The 19,041-nt window shown below is 37.6% G+C and overlaps 1 protein-coding gene across 1 annotated transcript in view; it reads right to left on the minus strand.

Annotated features, from left to right (window-relative positions):
- The window catches only part of ROBO1 (roundabout guidance receptor 1), an 868,975-nt gene that overhangs the window by 100,248 nt on the left and 749,686 nt on the right, over positions 1-19,041 (minus strand). The window contains exons 5-7 of the mRNA XM_077815450.1: positions 11,502-11,622; positions 7,903-8,041; positions 6,454-6,581 (exon numbers count right to left, since the gene is read on the minus strand). Coding sequence (XP_077671576.1) covers positions 6,454-6,581; positions 7,903-8,041; positions 11,502-11,622 — 388 coding nt within the window. The remainder of the gene's footprint in view (positions 1-6,453; positions 6,582-7,902; positions 8,042-11,501; positions 11,623-19,041) is intronic.

Below are 19,041 nucleotides of genomic sequence, written 5' to 3' on the forward strand. Positions count from 1 at the left end.
AACTTTGAAAGGTCTCAATTCTGCCTTCTTCCTGTTCTACTCCTCTCATGGTATTGGTCTGCTACCTACCCCAATAAAGGAGAACTAACAAATTAAAATGCAAAAAGAAATGGAGTACTTGTGGCACCTTAGAGACTAACCAATTTATTTGAGCATAAACTTTCGTGAGCTACAGCAGTGAGCTGTAGCTCACGAAAGCTTATGCTCAAATAAATTGGTTAGTCGCTAAGGTGCCACAAGTACTCCTTTTCTTTTTGTGGATACAGACTAACACGGCTGCTACTCTGAAACTTAAAATGCCTTGTTCAAAAATGTTAAGTAACACTTAACTTTCAAACGCCTGAACAACAAATGTAACTTTTCTTGTCTGCATAGTAAACACTGGCATTTTTATCTGTTTGAATAATCAAAGTGGTGCTTTCCGTGCCTTCTTGGTTGCAAAGATTTGAACTGCTTCCTGAAGGTCCACAGTCTGGGCCAGCTCACGCTCTATTGAGATGCTTGCAAGGCCGACCAGCCTCTCCTGTGTCATTGTGGAGCATAGATGTGTTTTTATTAACTTCAGCTTGGAGAAGCAGTGTTCTCCACTGGCAACTGTTACAGGAAGTGTTAGAAGTATGCACAGAGCAACAAAAGCACTTGGAAAGAGAGTAGTCATCTTATTTGTGCACAAATATTCCAGAACAGCCGTTGGAGTTGTTCCTGCTGAAATGTATCTTGAAAGGTCTTTCAGTTCATCACCTAAATCACTCGCATCAATATTGCATGTAATCATGTGTCAACACTGTCTCTAGTGCTCTGCATTGCTGGTGTATAGTGAAGAGTTTTGGAATACCATACAAAATCCCAAATATACTGCTGTGTTCCTTGAGCTGCATGAAACGTTCTTCAACTGACTTTTATTGCACAATCTAGCACCTGGTTAAAGAATTCAACTTTCAATTGTTGTTTGGGGTCTCTTATGGGATTATCCCGTGCCTCGTAATCAAAATGTCTTCTTCTTCAGTGACTCTTGTATTCTTGAATGGGTGGGAAAATAGCTTCAGTGTGAAGTTCCTCTGCCAACTTCTGTGCACTCTTCAGAACATTTTGAAATCCCTCATCTGACCGGTAAGACCATAGGTCTGACTTTGCTTTGTCCAGTTGTTCCATTGCTCGAGACATATCATGGTTAACACCTTGGAGTATCTTGCTTACAACATTTATTTCGAACAGTATGTCATGCCACAACACTAAGCCACACAGAAATTTGAAGTCATGTATGTTTCTGGTGATTCAATTTCCCTCTGCCACTGTTCTCCCACAAACAGTTCCTGTCATAGCATTATCCTCCATAATGGCAACTATGGCATCATCTATATTCCCAATTTGGTGTCTGATAGGCTTTATTGCCTCCACTTGACTTTCCCATCATGTGGCACTCAGTGGTTTCAGTGTCAGAGGATTTCCCAGATGTTGCTTCAAAATTTGCCATTGATGAGTTGATGCAGAGAAAACTACATAGATGCTTTGAATTACATTAAAAAAATTCAGCAGCCTCACTAGAAGCTGATGTTGCATCACTGACCACCAAGTTCAATGAATGAGAACTGCATGGGACAAAAAAAAGCTTGAGGGTTTAACTCTCGGATCCATGTCTGCACTTCTCTGTTCTTTCCTCTCATGTTGGCACCATTATTGTAGCCCTGACCTCTCATGTCAGCTATCGCAATTCTCGTACCTTCCAGCTTTTTAAGAGCACATTTGTCATACCAGCTCCTATAGTATCATCAATGTCAATAAATTCTAGAAAATGCTCTCTGACAGTCACCATTGCAGGGACATTTTCACTAGGTTCTGTTGTTGTTACAAAACGCACCATTAAAGTAATTTGTTCTGTATGGCTGATGTCAGGTGTGCAGTCCAGAATAACAGAGTAATATCTTGCTGACTTCAGATCTGCCACAATCTTCTGTTTGATTTTTGTTACCAGTAACTGTATGATCTCATTTTGAATTGTTTTTCCAAGGTAGTGGTGTGTGTACATTTCTTGAGTGGCAACTCTTCTTAGATGCTCCTGGAGTACAGCATCAAACTCAGCCATCAGCTCCACAATTTTAAGGAAGTTTCCATTGTTTGGCACATACAGCTGATCTGAAGTGCCATGCAGTGCTAGGTTTCTCACAATGGCAATGAGACTCTTCAGAACATTTTGCCAGTAAAGAGACTCTGATGAAATCTTCTCTTGATGCTGATCATCTATGGTGGCCTTTAAACTTAGTCTCATCTCAAGCTCTTTCCACCTATGGAATGCTCTCTGGTGACTGCTGCCTTCTCATGGCATGCCAGTTTTCTAGCCAGATTCTTCTAGTCCTTTGTTCCTGTAGAACCCAATGTGGCTGGAACATTAGACTGGAAGAGTTTGCAACAAAACCAGTATGCAGCATTCTGCATTTTTGAGTATATAAGCCATGGCCTCTCCACTTTGTCACCATTGGGGATTTCATGCCAGTAATGTGTTGGATGGAAACTTCTGTTTTCATTGTCTTTGGGGAACATGAAGTTTTCCACTTGCTGTGGCCCATGCAGTACAAGGAAGTCCCTCAGGCTACTGCTCAAGTGGGTTCCCAGTCCTGGATCATCTAGACTTAAGGAACTAAACTCAGCAGCAGCTGTTTCTTGCACCTCCACCATACTCTTCTCTGATCTACACTTTTTTTCAGGAATGTGCATGGTTACATCCATTTGAGATGTGCATGGTTACATCCATAGATGCTGTAGTAGCTGCCACGTCACCTGCACTCTGACTAACTGGAAGATCAGGCATCTCCTCACCACTCACATCCCCACTGGGGCTGGAAGGCTTACTGTGAACATTTGTGTCTATGTATCTCAGGAGAGCTCCTTCCTGCTTAGATAGAAAAGCTTTCTTTGCTTTCTTTCTTTTTCTGAATGTTGCCCAGAGGGGCGTTTTCTTCTTTCACTCATGACTGCTGTTCTGTGTCAGCTATAGTGGCTCTCAACAATCATCTGAAGGGGACAAATAAGCAGGCTGGTAGCAGGGCCTGAGTGAGGGAAGATAGCAGCGTATTAAGGGCCTAACTGGCTTCTACTACTTCAGTTGACTGCCTGTTCTCCTCAAGTGCATTCAGGGAAGCAAGCAGGAAACGGGAAGCTCCCTGAGAAGCTGGTGTTAATCAGGCAAGGCTCCTGGGGATGCTAGAGAGGTACATAAGAGGCTCCTCCTCCTCTCTCTCCCTGCAGCTCCTGCTGCTTTCTGTTATTCCTTCTCACCTTTTCTCCTGCCTGCCTGTTATGTTTCTTGTGCCCTTCTTCCTCCAGTACAGCGCTCCACCATCTCTGTGCATCTAGAGCAGAGAGAATACATATGCACCAGCGGCAGACACAATTTTCTACACTCTGGGTCCTAGTGGCACACCACCCAGTCTGGCACCTGAGGCGGCCACCCCAGTTCGCCTCATGGTAAGGCCAGCATTCTGCTTAAGGGCCACAGATGGCTCAGTGTTGAGAAAAGATGATAGCACCAAAGATTTCTAGAGTCAGCTACTGGAACAAGCTAAGCACTTTATGAGCAACAACTTCATTGCTATGGTAAATGTGTCAAAATAAGAGTTTGTTACTGATTAAAATATTTTAAGCCCATATTTCCCCAGAACTCCCTCCTGCTGAACAGAGAAAAGGACAGAAGGGACATCATACCCACTAGTTTGGATGTGGAAAAAAGCATCATTGGCTGTCTGCTAGCTGAGAAAGGAAGAGAGGGATTATCTCAATGGTGAACATCTGGACTATGTATAAAAAGGCAATGAAGTTTTTTTTTTTTACACATAGTAATTCCTTCAGTTCCCCTTGATTTTTATCATTCAAAGGAACAGTAGTGCTCCAGTATGCTTTAATAGATTATTAACATGAAAAAGACACGGAAATTGTATTGATCTGGTTTAGTGTATTAAATGTATGTATGCATATACTGTACACACACATCTGTGGTTCACTAGCTGAAAAACACAGTTCACTGTAACTAATCTCACCATACATGGGAATCACCAGACAGGATGTATAAAAAACAAATTGATTTTATCACTTTCAACTGTAGGTATACAAAACAGTGTTAAGAAGGTTAAGGTTATGCCAAGTATCGATTCTGGATCAGATCATGGATTGGTATTGATAAATCTGAATATCAAACTGAAAAAGTTACAGAAAGCCAAAAGCTCTCAAGGATGGAACCTTGAACCTCTGACAAATCATGTGATACAAAGTCACTACCAAGAAAAAGTGACTACTAAGCGACTTGGGAACAGCTGAAACATGCTATCAAAGAAGCTGCAGATAAACATGTAGGGAAAAAGTTTCTAGCTAAGAAAAATCCATGGGGAACAGATGAAATCATTGGTCAGATAGACAAAAGGAGGGAAGTAAAAGCACAAAGATCAACAGCAGAAAGAGAGGAATACCAAAGACAAAATCAAAATTATACAAATGCAAGAAATGCATTTATAGAAATGCAAGAAATTGAACAACAGGATAAAGAGACCAAAGTGAGATGTATCAAAAGATAATAGCCTTTAGCTACAGAAGAAAGGAGATCAATATGACCCTTAAGGAAAAAAATGGACACTCTCTGATAGACTCTAAAGATAAGAAAGAGAGATGGCGAGAATACATCATAGAACTATATGGTGATGATAACCCTCAAAAACCTAAAAAAGGGATTGATGAATTAAGACCGTCAATAATGGATGAAAGAATCACAGTAGCAATAAAAAGACTTCCGAAAGGAAAAGCACTAGGTTGTGACAGAATACTAGCTGAACTGTTAAAAAGCATAGGGGAATGAAGGCTTCAAAGCTCTGTCAGATGTAATGAAGAATAAGTTTGAGAATTGCCAGAAAATTTTACAACCTAACTGGGTATCCAAATCCTTAAAAAGAACACCACTATGGATTGTAAAAACTATAGAACAATTGACCTAGTATTGCATGCCTCTAAGATACGTTTGTGAGTTGCTCAATACCAAATTAAAGGAAAAATTGATAAGGAAATAAGCAAACAACAATACAGGTTCAACTGTGGAAAGGGCACGATCAACGCCATTATGAACTTGAAGCTCATACTGGAAAGATCAATTGAAATGGGGAAAACAGCATACTTGTGTTTCACTGACTTCCAAAAAGCACTTGACATAATCTACCTCTATTTACAATTTACTCAATGTAAATGTAAAACTAATACAAATTACTCAATGTATTAAGATCTGTGTGGACTGATGGATACAAACTCTGAGTAATAAAACAATTATGCTGAAATCAGAAGGTAATTATAATGGGAGATGAAAATAAAAATCTAATAGAGATCAAGAGAGAAAACTGAGACAAGGTGATCAACTTTATTCAACATTTATAGCGAGTGCTTAATTAAATTAATACAGGCAACAGAAGAAGGTATTAAGATGAGTGGAAAAATTGGTGAATAATTTCTTCTATGCAGATGACAGTGCTGATGGCTGATTTGGAAGATCTCATGAAGTTAGTAGAGACTGTATATGAATATGGCAAAGAATATGGTCTAAAGTGGAACATGGATAAGACAAAAACTATGGCACTAGACAAAGATCCTGGGAAAACATGTAAGAGTCCAGTGAATGACACAGCCACACAACAACTAAGAAATCATTGCTACTTTGGAAGCATCGTTACAGAAGATCAGATTCTGAAGTCACACCAGACTAGAAAGACACCAAAAGAGACATCTGGAAGAATAAACATCTGATGAGACTGGTGATTATCGTAATTTAGCAAATGCTATTAGAGATCTTATTAAAAGAATGATTCAATTTTCAGGGCACATTTTAAAAGGGTCAGTGGCATGACGTGTTTGCAGGTACTGGAAGGGAAAACTGATAGCAGAAGAACACAAGGCAGAAAAAGATCTTGGATGAATGATGTGGTATACTGGGTGGATCAAAAGGAGATCAGCAGAGGATCATACAGAATGGACTACCATGGTTGCAAACTTCCACTAACAGAGATGCCACATAAGATGTGGATGAAATATCTTACATTCTGGAATCTAAAAAATGTCAACTTTACTACTTTAAATAAAAAAATCCAACAGATACTTGAAGTCACAATATTTTTATCCAGTTAAAACAATTTGAGATGATACCAATCACAGAAAGGATAAAAAAGTTCTCCTATGGAAGTTCAAAATACATTCCCTTCCCTCCCAGCACTGAACATTAATTCTTTTCACACTTATGAAAAAAAATAATTGAAATGCTTCAGTAGTTTAACAGGGCTCAAATAATCAAACCAAAATGATTTTTCTGTATTTTTTATAACATAGCCTATCACATTAAATATTAATTATGGTTCTATTAAAGTTACTGTATAGAAAATGAAATTTCTTTCCTTTTTCTGGGGTTAAGTATTATATAAAGAAACAGCTTACCTTGAACTGTTAGAGTTGCTGATGCTTCAGCTTTTCCAACCATATTTTCAGCAACACAAATATAAGACCCCATGTCTCCTGCCAAAACTTTCCGGATTTTCAAAGTGTGATCATCACGGATTTCATATCTTAAATACATATAACAGCAAATGAGCGTGACAGTATAAATAGAAAATAATATTGCCAGTTTCTTTAGTGTATAAAGAGTAAGCATAAGAAGTTTTTGCCTTCAAATTCATGTTTCTCTGAGATATGAGCATATTTAAGCCATACATGAAACATGTGTATTGCCTTCGAACTATGGACATTTTTTTTCAAAACAAACATATTTGAGATCTTAATCTGATCTCACTTACAATGTGAAAATCAAGATCATCACTAATAAAATAATCGTAAATGGTAAATCTGGTGTAAGTGACATTAGACTTTGGCCTAAAGACTTTTAATTACAATACATTTAGTAAACATATTTAATGATATTTCTAAAAGAAAAAAAAATCCATATATTTTTCTTCATTTGCATTTGGGAAGATGTAAAAATCAGGAGCTATAAGGTTTTAAAAGATTAAAAAAGCAGCATTGTTCTTATGAACGTAACCAAAGACCATCTTAAAGTCAAGCTAAAACATAACTCATTCAATCGTTTTATAAGGAAATAACATAGCCTTATAATATTCTCTCCAATTTCATCGCCTTTTACTCATCTTTGCATAATGTAGCCAGTGTGTTTCTAGTCCTACAAAGCAGCTCTTTTACCCTATATGCAGTAGTTTTTAGATAAATTATAAACTGGATTAACAGGAAACAAGATGTGGCTGTAGAAGATGAAGGGACCCAAATGTTACAGTATGTCCTCTTCGAGGGAAAAAAACCACCAATACTTTAAAAACTGATGATTAGGAATTTAAGCAAAAATGAAAAAAAAAAAAAACTTCATAAAATGTGTTTCCTTTTTACAAGGCTATTTTACTTTCCACTCTGTTAGGCCAATGGCGGAAGAGATGTGAATTGGAGACTTGATAACAAAAAAAGCAGGTCTCCTAAGAGCAGCACTATACATTAGCAGGCTGCATCTTGCATCAATTGCAATTCCACTGTCCACTTCTTGGTGCTGTAGCCTAATTATATTATCTATTTGACATTTTACAGTAGTTTTGATAATTACAGTAGGTACTTCAAGTACAGAATTCATTCATGCCATACATTGTTGTTTGAATTTGATACTTTTGCTATTTTTGTAGTACGTTGGAAAGATTTTAGTTCAAGCTGTTTCTAAGTTTTCAACACAAGTGAATTATATCTGTAAGCAGAGGACCACGGGATTCAGAAATAGAAGAGTCCTATTAGATCACCAAGCCCATCCATACAAGCACAGGAATTATCCCCTCTTAGATATCAAATTGATACCCGCACTTGATCTTATCCAAAAGGTAACTTAACATACTACACCTTGCTTTTGGTAATTCCCCATCATCTTTTCGCCATCTTACTGTAGGTACAGGGTCGCCCCGAGCCTCACATTTAAACTCTGCACTGTCTTCCACAGTTACAGCCAAATTACTGGGTCTCTTCACAAAAGATGGTCTTTCTAAAGGAAAGGAAAGAAACACTGGATTACAGCTAAAGGCACAGCACCGCAACACCTGCAGTGCCTCAGGGTGGCTGATGTGGGGATTCCAGAGTTACTTGTGTGCAGCCAGGTAAATTTTGTTGTAAGAACAACAAAAATCAGGTACACAATGTAGATATGCAAATTACATCAGACCTGACTCTGGGCTTGTCTACACTACTGCTTAACTTGATGTACGTTATGTCGCTCAGGGGTGTGAAACACCCCCCCCCAGGGACATAAGTTACATTGACTTAAAGCGGTGTCCACACCCACGCGCTGTGGGTGGGAGATGCTCTCCCACCGACATAGCTTCTGCCTCTTGTTGAGGTGGAGTAATTATGTCTACAGGAGAGCTCTTTCCCATCGGTATAGTGTGTCTTCACCAGGCGCAGTACAGCGGTGCAGCTGCATGAGTGCTGCTGCACCAATGTAGCGCAGTAGTGTAGACTAGCCCTAAGTGGCCTCAGTTTCTCTTCAGCAACAGAAACAGATCTGCTGCAAGGCACCAAAGCTGACAACGGGCATCACTATTTTATTGTACCTTTGACAGAAAGCACACATTAAGTATTGCCTCCGCAGAGACCCTGATGCAATGGGGAAGTACTGAACATATTCTGAGGCTAGTTAAAGCCACCACCGAATCGTCGGTATGACTGTACCTTGTCAACAGTAACAGTTTGTGTTTGATAGAATCACTTCAAGTGCAGCAAAGAGAAAAGTGATCATTTTCTTTCTCACCAGCACAAAGAAAAAAGAAAATTACTTCTGTATAATTTTTGTTCACAGAAGTCACTGTTATCACAGGTCCATGCTCATATTACGTATCAGGCAGGAACGTTTATAGGTTTTGAATTTTTTCACAGCTAACCTCAACACACATGAAGTGGAAGAGAACACCTCGCTGAGCTCTAAATATAAGTTGCTGAAAAGGTTTTATTCATATATTTGAAACATGCACTTTCCACTCTGTGGATAAGGTGGATAGAGGAGAGTGAACTTATAACAACATACCCTTTACAGGTAAATATATTTTCTCTATAACGTACAGTAGAAATTATAACAGAACCTCACTCCTGGAATGTAAAAGTTATCATGATTGCCTCTACAAGAGCCCAAACAATAGGCAGAGGATGTTACAAAGGAGCTACCATCACAAACAGGTTTAACGCAGCTAACTGGCATAAAAAAAAGTATTGGTGCAACAGAAGCAAAACACGTTTACTTGCACAGTTATTTAGAAAGTAATAAAAATCCCCAAAGCCCTCAAGGCATGTAGGTGCAAAAAGGTTGCAGGGAAGCCTGTTGAGCACTCTGAAGCCAGTACATGAAATTCTGGAAATGGCGAGCCTAGATTTATTGAAGGAAAAGAGTCTAATAATGATGTTTGGCAAAACTATGCAAAAGAAAAATTATTCTGACCTAGTAACAGTGACATGCCGGACTGCTAGGCAATACCAGTGAACATGGCAGTCATGCAGTTCTTTAGATCCTATAGGAAGGTTAAGGATGAAAATGATATATTAATAGTCCAAGAGTTTCTGCCTACTTCAGATAGGTATTAGGGCGTTTTCATAACAGACGCTCAGTAAAAATAACTTCAGGATGTATAAGAAGGAAAGGAGAAGTTTGGCTGGATAAATGTAAAAAACGTCATCTCTCCAGTTGAGAATACTTACCTATCTATCTATAGGAAAATGAACCTGTTCTCTCGAGTCCTAGGCTAGTGCCCTACCAATACACCATTCTTCCTCTCCAGAAGGGAATCTTTTTTGTTCCCCAGGACAAAAATCAGAGATAAATTTTGAATTAAAGAGAAACAAAAAACAAAATGAAAACCCTTGAAGATTCCTTCTTCCTATAAGTCTTCAGAAAGGAGAATCAAACTAATACTTTCCAATAAGGCAACTATAACTCATCAATACTACCATTCCTGGGATAATGGTAAAAAGATACTGGTGTGGGTAATTAACCAATGCAGCTGCATGGGCACTTAATATAAGAACCATACTCATGCAAACAAAGTTGCTTGTAATTTCCAGACTTCACAAAGATGGAAGTCCTAACAGTTGACTTGACTTAAATTTACCTCTAAACCAAGTGTTTCCAAGGCATCTGAAATAGAAAATATCACAGCAATATACAGGAAAATATCCTGAGCTTCCCCAAAAAATCACCACAATGTCTTGCCGATTGCTGAGAAGATGCCAACATAGTTTCAGATGCTAAACACTGTCAACTTATTAAGGAACTCCCCACCACTCATAAACACTGAACAGGATTTCAAGATGTCCAGCATCTGAATTGGACTGAAAACAAAACAAACCACTGAACACTGAGGAGGAAGTGCCTCAAACAGAATAAAATACCACTGCTAGAGACAGGGCCAGCACTGAGGAACTTGACCTGAATCCAGCTATTTTCAAACTTCAATGTTGCTGTGAAGTTTCCAAGCTCATGGGTGTAAACCCAGCAGTCATAAAGTGTTTGTTCCCAGGATAAACAGGGTTAAGCTGTTTCCAAGCCTTATACTGCTCTGAAGCAACATTTCACACTGAGAGTCCAGAATCAGGATTGCACTGAAGATCCTGAAGCAGCCATGAAATGCCAAAGATATTCTGAGGCTGCACTGCAGACATCATAGGGTCTTGTCTACGAAGACAAAAAAGGTGTGGTTTTTCAATCAAGGTAGTTTGATTTGACTGAAAATCTCCTTTAATGACTGATTAGACATGGTGTAATGTCTCTAGGATTATTTGAGCTAGTTGTGTGGTAGCAAATTTATGCCACTCAGCAAGTCTCAAAGTGGTAGCCCACCTCCTGTTTTACTAGGTCAACGTATATGTATGCAGATAACAGATCTATCCATATTTTAAGATTTCATTACATAAATGATTCAGTAAAGTTTCCAAGATTATATTAGTTTCCTCGTGGAAGAGGAAAATGATACATATGCTTGTTATTGAAGTTAATTGAAGTTAATTCTTGTTTTGATATTATTTATAAATACTGTTATGGTCAGTGCAAACTGGAATTATCTGCAGTGTGAAAACTAAGTCAGAGCTGACTGCATAAGTGAAAAAAACCCTATATTTTGTGTTCACAAATCAGCATAGTTCGCTGACTTGTGTTCATTATTTCCTCTTTCCCTTCGATTTTCATCCTGTTCTGGAGTAACAAACCTCTTTATTTCAACGATATTCCATTATGTGCTGAAGAACCGATATTGATCATTTATTTTCTGGAATATGCCATGAGGCGGATATCCATGATTGTCACAAAAACACGCCCAATGTTAACATAGCAAAAGAGCTGGATGATAACAAAAAAAAAAAAAAGCCCTTGCTATAAAACTGCTTCTCCCCATACCAAAAATTGAAGCTGTATTAAATACTGGCATTTTCACTAATGAAGTGTCACACAATGGAGTCTCTCTTACCTAAAACGGTGAGCTCTGCCACTTCACTCTCTCGTTCTCCCACCATATTTGTTCCGACACAGACGTACTTGCCAGCATCATTCTTTCTCGTGTAGGTAATCATGAGCTTTCCTCCTCTGATCTAGGACAAGTCAAGAATAATAAAAATTACTTCTAAAATAATCAATTAGATAATATCTGTAAAGTGTTCTAAAGATGTACCGTGCTATGTAGATGCTAAGTATGATTATGAAATTATGATTAATTTTGTTGGGGATTGGTCCTGTTTGAGCAGAGGGTTGGACTAGATGACATCCTGAGGTCCCTTCCAACCCTGATATTCTATGATTCTATGAAACTCTAATTGCTGATTGTAGACTCTTGCTTGGTGCATCTCATTTACTGCACATCTATTTCAGCAATAGAAAGCATAAAATACAGAATACTGAGCAAATTTTATTTGGACTTCCATCTAAAATTAGAAAGTTTTAGTCTCCAAAGCCTTTTAGTTATGGATAACAAACAACCGTATGAGATCATGCTTTAGGAATTTGAGGTTGGGTGGAGAAACAAGGCTAATTAACAACTTTGACACCAAAAGCATTTTGTTCAGCTTATTAACTTTATACTTTTTTATTTCTGTATTTTAAAACCTCTTCACTTTTATGGATCCAGAAGATACTCCACTTCAATCTGTCTACTACCCAGTAGTGGCTGTTCCTTGCTTCTGTTTAATGCTTGATAGATACAGGTTCTATTTCCTTTCTACTGTTAATATATCAGAATTAGACACATCTAATATGGTCTTTGCATACAAATTATTTCAATGTCTTTCTGCTTGGTGACAAAAATATATTTAATTCATACCTTAGAGACAAATTTGCCATTCAGCGCTGAGTTGTGGTCTTCTTGTTTATAAACTATGAAAGGTTTACAACATCAGAAAACCCCTCTCACCTGCATCACAACTTTACATTTAATTAGATTCCACTAACCATAGAGCGGTTAAGTACCTCAGCAAAAAAACTGAAAATCACTATTTAAAAACTGCTTGTCAATTTAAAAAAAAAAATCTGACTTCTGTTCACATGCACCACCAAGAGCGTGGGTCTGCTTGCTTATGCCCTACATTATTGGTACTGGTAGAGTAAATAAATGATGCCTTCTCCCTAGGATAGATCCTGATAGAAATACCATACCTCACAACCTGTGTAGCAATAAGATATATTTATACCAAGATTTTGTTTTAATGGAAGCCTAACATTTGGCTCCTAAATCCACATTTATACAAATAAGTAAGGGTCTGATGTTCAGAAGTGCTGAGCACTCAGGTAGAGGTATACAGAGCCTATATTTGGCAATATTTGGAGTTAGTTAGCTAACTTCCTGCTCTTATTTACTCCAGTTCATTTCTTTGCAAGTTAATGGAGTTGAACCAGTATAAGCAAAGAATTCCCCGCAGATGTTTCCTAGTGAACAGTGCTACATTTTACTTAAAATAGATTGTGAAATATAAGCCAAAAATCTGATTCCCTCTTCATTTAATAAAAGCCTTGGTTAATTAAGTTTTTAAACTTCAACAAAACATGTTCACAACAGAACGAACGCATACATTAATCTGAATAAATCTCCTGTTGCCTGCAATGCCACTAAAATATTCTTTAATGATTTTTGTAAGTTAGCATAGGCTTAAAACTCAGATCACATATGATAATAATTTAAGCTGAACTGTAGCGGAAAAACAAAAGGTGCCTATAAAGTTACATTAAAAGGCTTAATACAATCAGTGACTAGCCAGAGAATGTTCACAATGTGAAGTACTTTGCTCAAGTTGCCTGCAGCTAGAAATCTATCCCTGAGAACTTGACATCTTGAGCGGCATTGGACTCTTATTATCATTGTAAGACATATACACACAATGATGATAGTCAGTTATTGAGATAGATGGACATGCACTTATAATGTAGATAGTATTGAATACAAATTTCATGCTTTTGCCGTTGGCGCACATCATTTCAGAGAGAAAAAGCAATGTCCTTTATCTAGCAATGATGAAATTTCAATTGGAATTTGAAGCATGTCTAATGGAGTATTAAAGGTGACCTGTAAATATTTTTTTTTAAAGTAAGGTAAATGTGTTTTTACTTGCTGATAGCCTTAAACAGCAAGAGAAAAGTATGAAGTACATAACTAGATTTTCATTTCATATCCCCCAAAGTCATACAATTTAAAGGACTGCAATAATAAATATTATCAAGGTGTTATATTATTCATTGTATGTGTGCATATTTGTATAACTATTTCTAGATATACATACACACATCTCTCTCTCCCTCTCCATATCTATATCAACATTGACTATATGGTCGTGTGAAATAAAAGTTTATTGGCTTACCTGAGGGTAGTTGAACTACTCACTCATCTCAAACTTAAGTAGATGAAAGGTGGGATTTCCACATGTACCTCAGTGACTTAAGAGCACAAGTTCCATTGACTTTGAATGACACTTGAGCTCCTGGTTTGACATTTATGAAAATCCCACCTTTATATCAACCTTTTTAACATATCACCATACATTCTGTATGAACCATAATTTACAGAAAAACAATATTCTAGGAACAGTTTAGAGAGCTTAAAAAATGTTATTGGAACAATCTCTTGTTAGACACCTGACTTTGCAGATGGTTTCTTCCCATGAATCTAATTGTACAAAGTTCAACTGGAGGTAAATGTTAAAACAAATAAGTAAAATAACTCAAAATTACCTAAAGTCACTTGTCTATATCTTGGGTCCTTCCCAGTTAGACATGAGTGCTGGGTCACAACAGGAAGGAGTGATATATGTATGAAGATCCACTTTCTAACCCTCAAGGACCTTCAGACATCAGATATAAAGCTCTGACATTTTTATGATTAGAAAAGCTGGTAACAGTCTCAAGGCTCATTTTTGTATCTCCTGGGCCTCAGGCAGTATGGTAGTTTGTTTTTAAAGATGACAGAAGCTGCAGAGAGGTCAGGAATGTTAGAGTAAGTTCCTGGGTTGCTGGCTCAGTGGGCAGGTGATACAATCACAGGCATATGAAAAATTGCACAGGTTTATGATATGTTTATCACATAGATATCATCTCCCCATAAATATGGTGTGTACACACATACATGGACAGAGTACTGTATGTATCCTCAATGAATTATTCAGTGTTGACTGATTGAAAATATACTTCCTTTGTTGACTGACTACATACGTTTCCCATTACTTTTTAGCTATTAGCCAACTCCCAATTGAAGGGGACATATTACATCACCCTGTGTTTTAACATAAAAAAGCTTTGCCTGAGGAAAGCTGTAGCTACAGTAGATTTGTGTCCTATATTCCTTATTCCCCACCCTCCCCTCCTTTTCTCTCAAGCATGCAGCTCTGAGCAATGGCAGAGAGGAGACTCTGAAGTAGGTGGAAAAAAGGATTTGATGTAATTGTAGGTATATGTCTGAAAAACATGGATGGATCTGTCTGTGCAGGGGGGATAATTTACAAACTGAGATTTTCCAACATATTTCTTCTGTTACTGTTGAATTGTAAGCTACCATATAATAAGGTGGGCAACGAAGAGCCAAATCTCTCCTTTGTGGGCAGTAACTGTTTTAAATTACTCAAACTAAAGTTACTCAAATCAGTGGAGAGACTTACTAGTTGTCAGTGGTTTTGCTATGAATATTTTAGCTCTCTTTTTCTCATATTGTGTGTGTGTGCATATCTATATATAGATATCTATCATCTGAAATTTAGCGTACCAAATGATTCTTTGGGTTAAAAAACTAACGGCATAATATAATACCCCAAACCACAGGACGGGGCATTTTTTTGTGCAGTAGGGGATCCATTTTCAACCTAAGGAGTAGTAGTTTTTTCCTGACAAACAAGAAATAATAGCCTCTGTTTTCAAAATATTTTATACCACCACTTCCCAGTGAGACCCAGTGTTTTGCTTCTAGTCTTGGAAAGATCCAAATTAATAGATTTTAAAAGTCATTATGTTTTATACTTATTGAAAATAGAATTCAAAACTTTAAAAAAAAATTTTACGGTTCTGACTAAGCCCTTTACAGTTGAACTCCTGGTAACAAAAGACACCTGGCTTTACAAGTGGAGGATACAAAATAGACCCATTAAAAGTGTTTACAGCTCTGCAACTGCTGGGAACTGTCAATGAAAAGATGTGGACTCACAGCAGATCACAGGTGGCCTAGTGCTTTATAGCAGTTCTAGAATATTCGTAAAAGCAGTTTTTCTGTAACATATGTTGTGTATAAAGAATACATGATATGATGGCATGTTATACAGCCTTTAACTGACAAGTCACTTTGCCATTCATGAGTACTTCAGCCATCCCAATTTCATTTTATTTATTTAATTAAACAACAAAAGATGTCCATACAAAAAGTTATAGAAATCCTCTCAGTTAAACTTAGAATAATAAATTTTGACCACTCAGCAGCAAAAAAGATATACAGATAATAAATCAATTCATTCAACCAATAAACCAAAACCACAAGACATTACTCAAAGTTACACAATATCATATATTCACTACAAACACACACTATATTTTCTATATATATATACACACACACACATATACAGAGAGAGAGAGATTTATTTATTTTATAAGGACTATCAAGTGATTTAAAAAATTGTATGATTAAAAAAAGTAATCATGATTAATCGTACTGTTAAACAATAATAAATACCATTTATTTAAATATTTTTGAATGTTTTCTACATTTTCAAATATATTGATTTCAATTACAGTGCTCACCTTACATTTATTTTTATTACAAATATTTGCACTGTAAAAAAACAAAAGAAATAGTATTTTTCAACTCACCTAATACACGTACTTTCGTGCAATCTCTTTATCATGAAAGTTGAACTTACAAATGTAGAATTCAGTACAAAAAATAACTTCATTCAAAAATAAAACAATGTAAAACTTTAGAGCCGACAAGTCCACTCAGTTCTACTTCAGCAATTGCTCAGACAATCTCTGCCCTACACTTTAAGCAGGGGGGTGGTTTGTCTCGCATCAGTGTGTTGCTCTTTTAAGACTTTAAGACTTTTAAGACTTGGAGAAAGAATGCTCCACACCTTGTCCCTCTCAGATTTTGGAAGGCACTTAAACCTTGGGTCGAGTGCTGTAGCTATTTTTAGACATCTCACATTGGTACCTTCTTTGCATTTTGTCAAATCTGCCGTGAAAGTGTTCATAACCCGATGGGTCATCATCCAAGACTGCTATAACATGAAATATATGGCAGAATGCATGTAAAACAGAACAGGAGACATACAATTCTCCCCCAAGGAGTTCAGTCACAAATTTAATTAACACATTTTTTTAACGAGCATCAGCAGCATGGAAGCATGTCCTCTGGAATGGTGGCTGAAGCATGAAGGGGCATTTGAATGTTTAGCACATTTGGCACGTAAATACCTTGCAACGCTGGCTACAAAAGTGCCATGTGAATGCCTGTTATCACTTTCAGGTGATATTTTAAAGAAGAAGCAGGCAGCATTATCTCCCATAAATATAAACAAACTTTTTTGTCTTAGCGATTGGCTTTAAAGTTTTACATTGTTTTGTTTTTGAGTGCAGTTATGCAATAAAAAAAATCCACATTTGTAAGTTACACTTTCACGATAAAGGGATTGCACTACAGTACTTGTATGAGGTGAATTGAAAAATACTATTTATTTTGTTTATCACTTTTACAGTGTGAATATTTGTAATCAAAAATAAAAATATAAAGTGAGCACCATGCACTTCGTATTCTGTGTTGTAATAGAAATCAATATATTTGAAAATGTAGAAAAACATTCAAAAATATTTAATAAATTTCAATTGGTACTCTATTGTTTAACAGTGCGATTAATCACAATTAATTTTTTGAGTTAATCGCATGAGTTAACTGCTATTGATTGACAGCCCTAATATAAATATCAAGAATAAAAAAGTCTACGAAGTGTGGGAATGAAGGAAGAAAAGAAACCCCGGGAGAAATGTTTGAGAAATCCAGCAACAAAGACCACTAAATGTGTTGATTTACAACTCGTAGTTATCATTCTATTTAATACATAAAACCTACAATGCATTAATGCAGTGGTTCCCAGACTTGTTCCGCTGCTTGTGCAGGGAAATCCCCTGGCGGGCTGGGCCGGTTTGTTTACCTGCCGCGTCCGCAGGTTCGGCCGATTGCGGCTCCCAGTGGCAGCAGTTCGTGGCTCCAGGCCAATGGGAGCTGCTGGAAGCAGCGCAGCCTGAGGGACATACTGGCCACCGCTTCCAGCGGCTCCCATTGGCCTGGAGCAGCGAACCGTGGCCACTGGGAGCCGCAATCGGCTGAACCTGTGGACACGGCAGGTAAACAAACCGGCCCGGCCCGCCAGGGGCTTTCCCTGCACAAGCAGTGGAACAAGTTTGGGAACCACTGCATTAAAACAATGCTAAGGGGTAACTTAAATCCTGAAGGAAATAAAACTCAGATTGACAGATGAAACTCTGTCCTCAATTCACACAACATTGTTGACAGTATGTATGGCAGATTGTAATGTTGTGCGTGTTTCAGTATTGTCACATTATTATTATTTGTTTAGCACCATGCCTGCGGCACACAACATATGCATAGTCAGCCGTTGCCCCTGCTTTGAAGAATTTACAATCTAATTTTGGAAAGAAAGACATAAATGGTTAAAGCATGAAGGTGAGGACCCACAGAGTTGTAGGAGATAGGTGTCAGAAGAAAGGCAAAAGAATTGGGCTTTAAAAAAGAGATTTGGAGAAAGACAGGGAAGACATATGAATACCTTAGCAGGCAATGTTACTTTAAAAAGCTGCATGCATTTTTTGTTTTAGATTTTGTGACTCAGAGTGTAGCACTGACCATTCCCAAATTAATATCCTTATAACAATGACCAAGAAAGATTTTAAGTCTCTAGGTGAGTCCTTCCCCCATTGCATGACAAAAATATGCTCCTCTCCCAAAAATGTCACACACAAACTGAAAGCAAGATTAAAAGAAAACATTCTTGGACTGAGATCTTTCTTATACCATGTTTTTGCTCATAGCAAAATCTAAGAGTTGAATTGTAAACCACCTCTCTCCACCACATAAACCAACAAACAAACCCCTGTGATGGTGGTGGGTTGGGGATGTGGAGCTGATAACGAGCACAATGGCTTATCTATAGCAGAACTGCTCTACTTAAAATAGTCTTGAGGGTGGAGATATTGAAAGAACATTCAGCTCCTACATGGTGCTTTTGGCATCCATCCCAGCCTGTGCAAAAAATGTGAGCTTCAGAGTTAGGCTCAGTTTTTCTCTTCAAAATGTCTTACTGTCTCTTATAGCCAACTTCATTAAAAGTCTAATCCTGCAAGAAGATGAATATCTACAAAGTGTTAAACGCTGTCAGCTGTCCCTGGAGCTGTTTGGTAACTTTAATTGTGTTTTGAAGGTGCTCAGTCAGCACTTGACACTATCAGGCACCAAACATCAGAATTGCCCCAAC

Source organism: Eretmochelys imbricata, chromosome 1, assembly GCF_965152235.1.
Source record: "Eretmochelys imbricata isolate rEreImb1 chromosome 1, rEreImb1.hap1, whole genome shotgun sequence".
Classification (NCBI taxonomy): domain Eukaryota; kingdom Metazoa; phylum Chordata; order Testudines; family Cheloniidae; genus Eretmochelys; species Eretmochelys imbricata.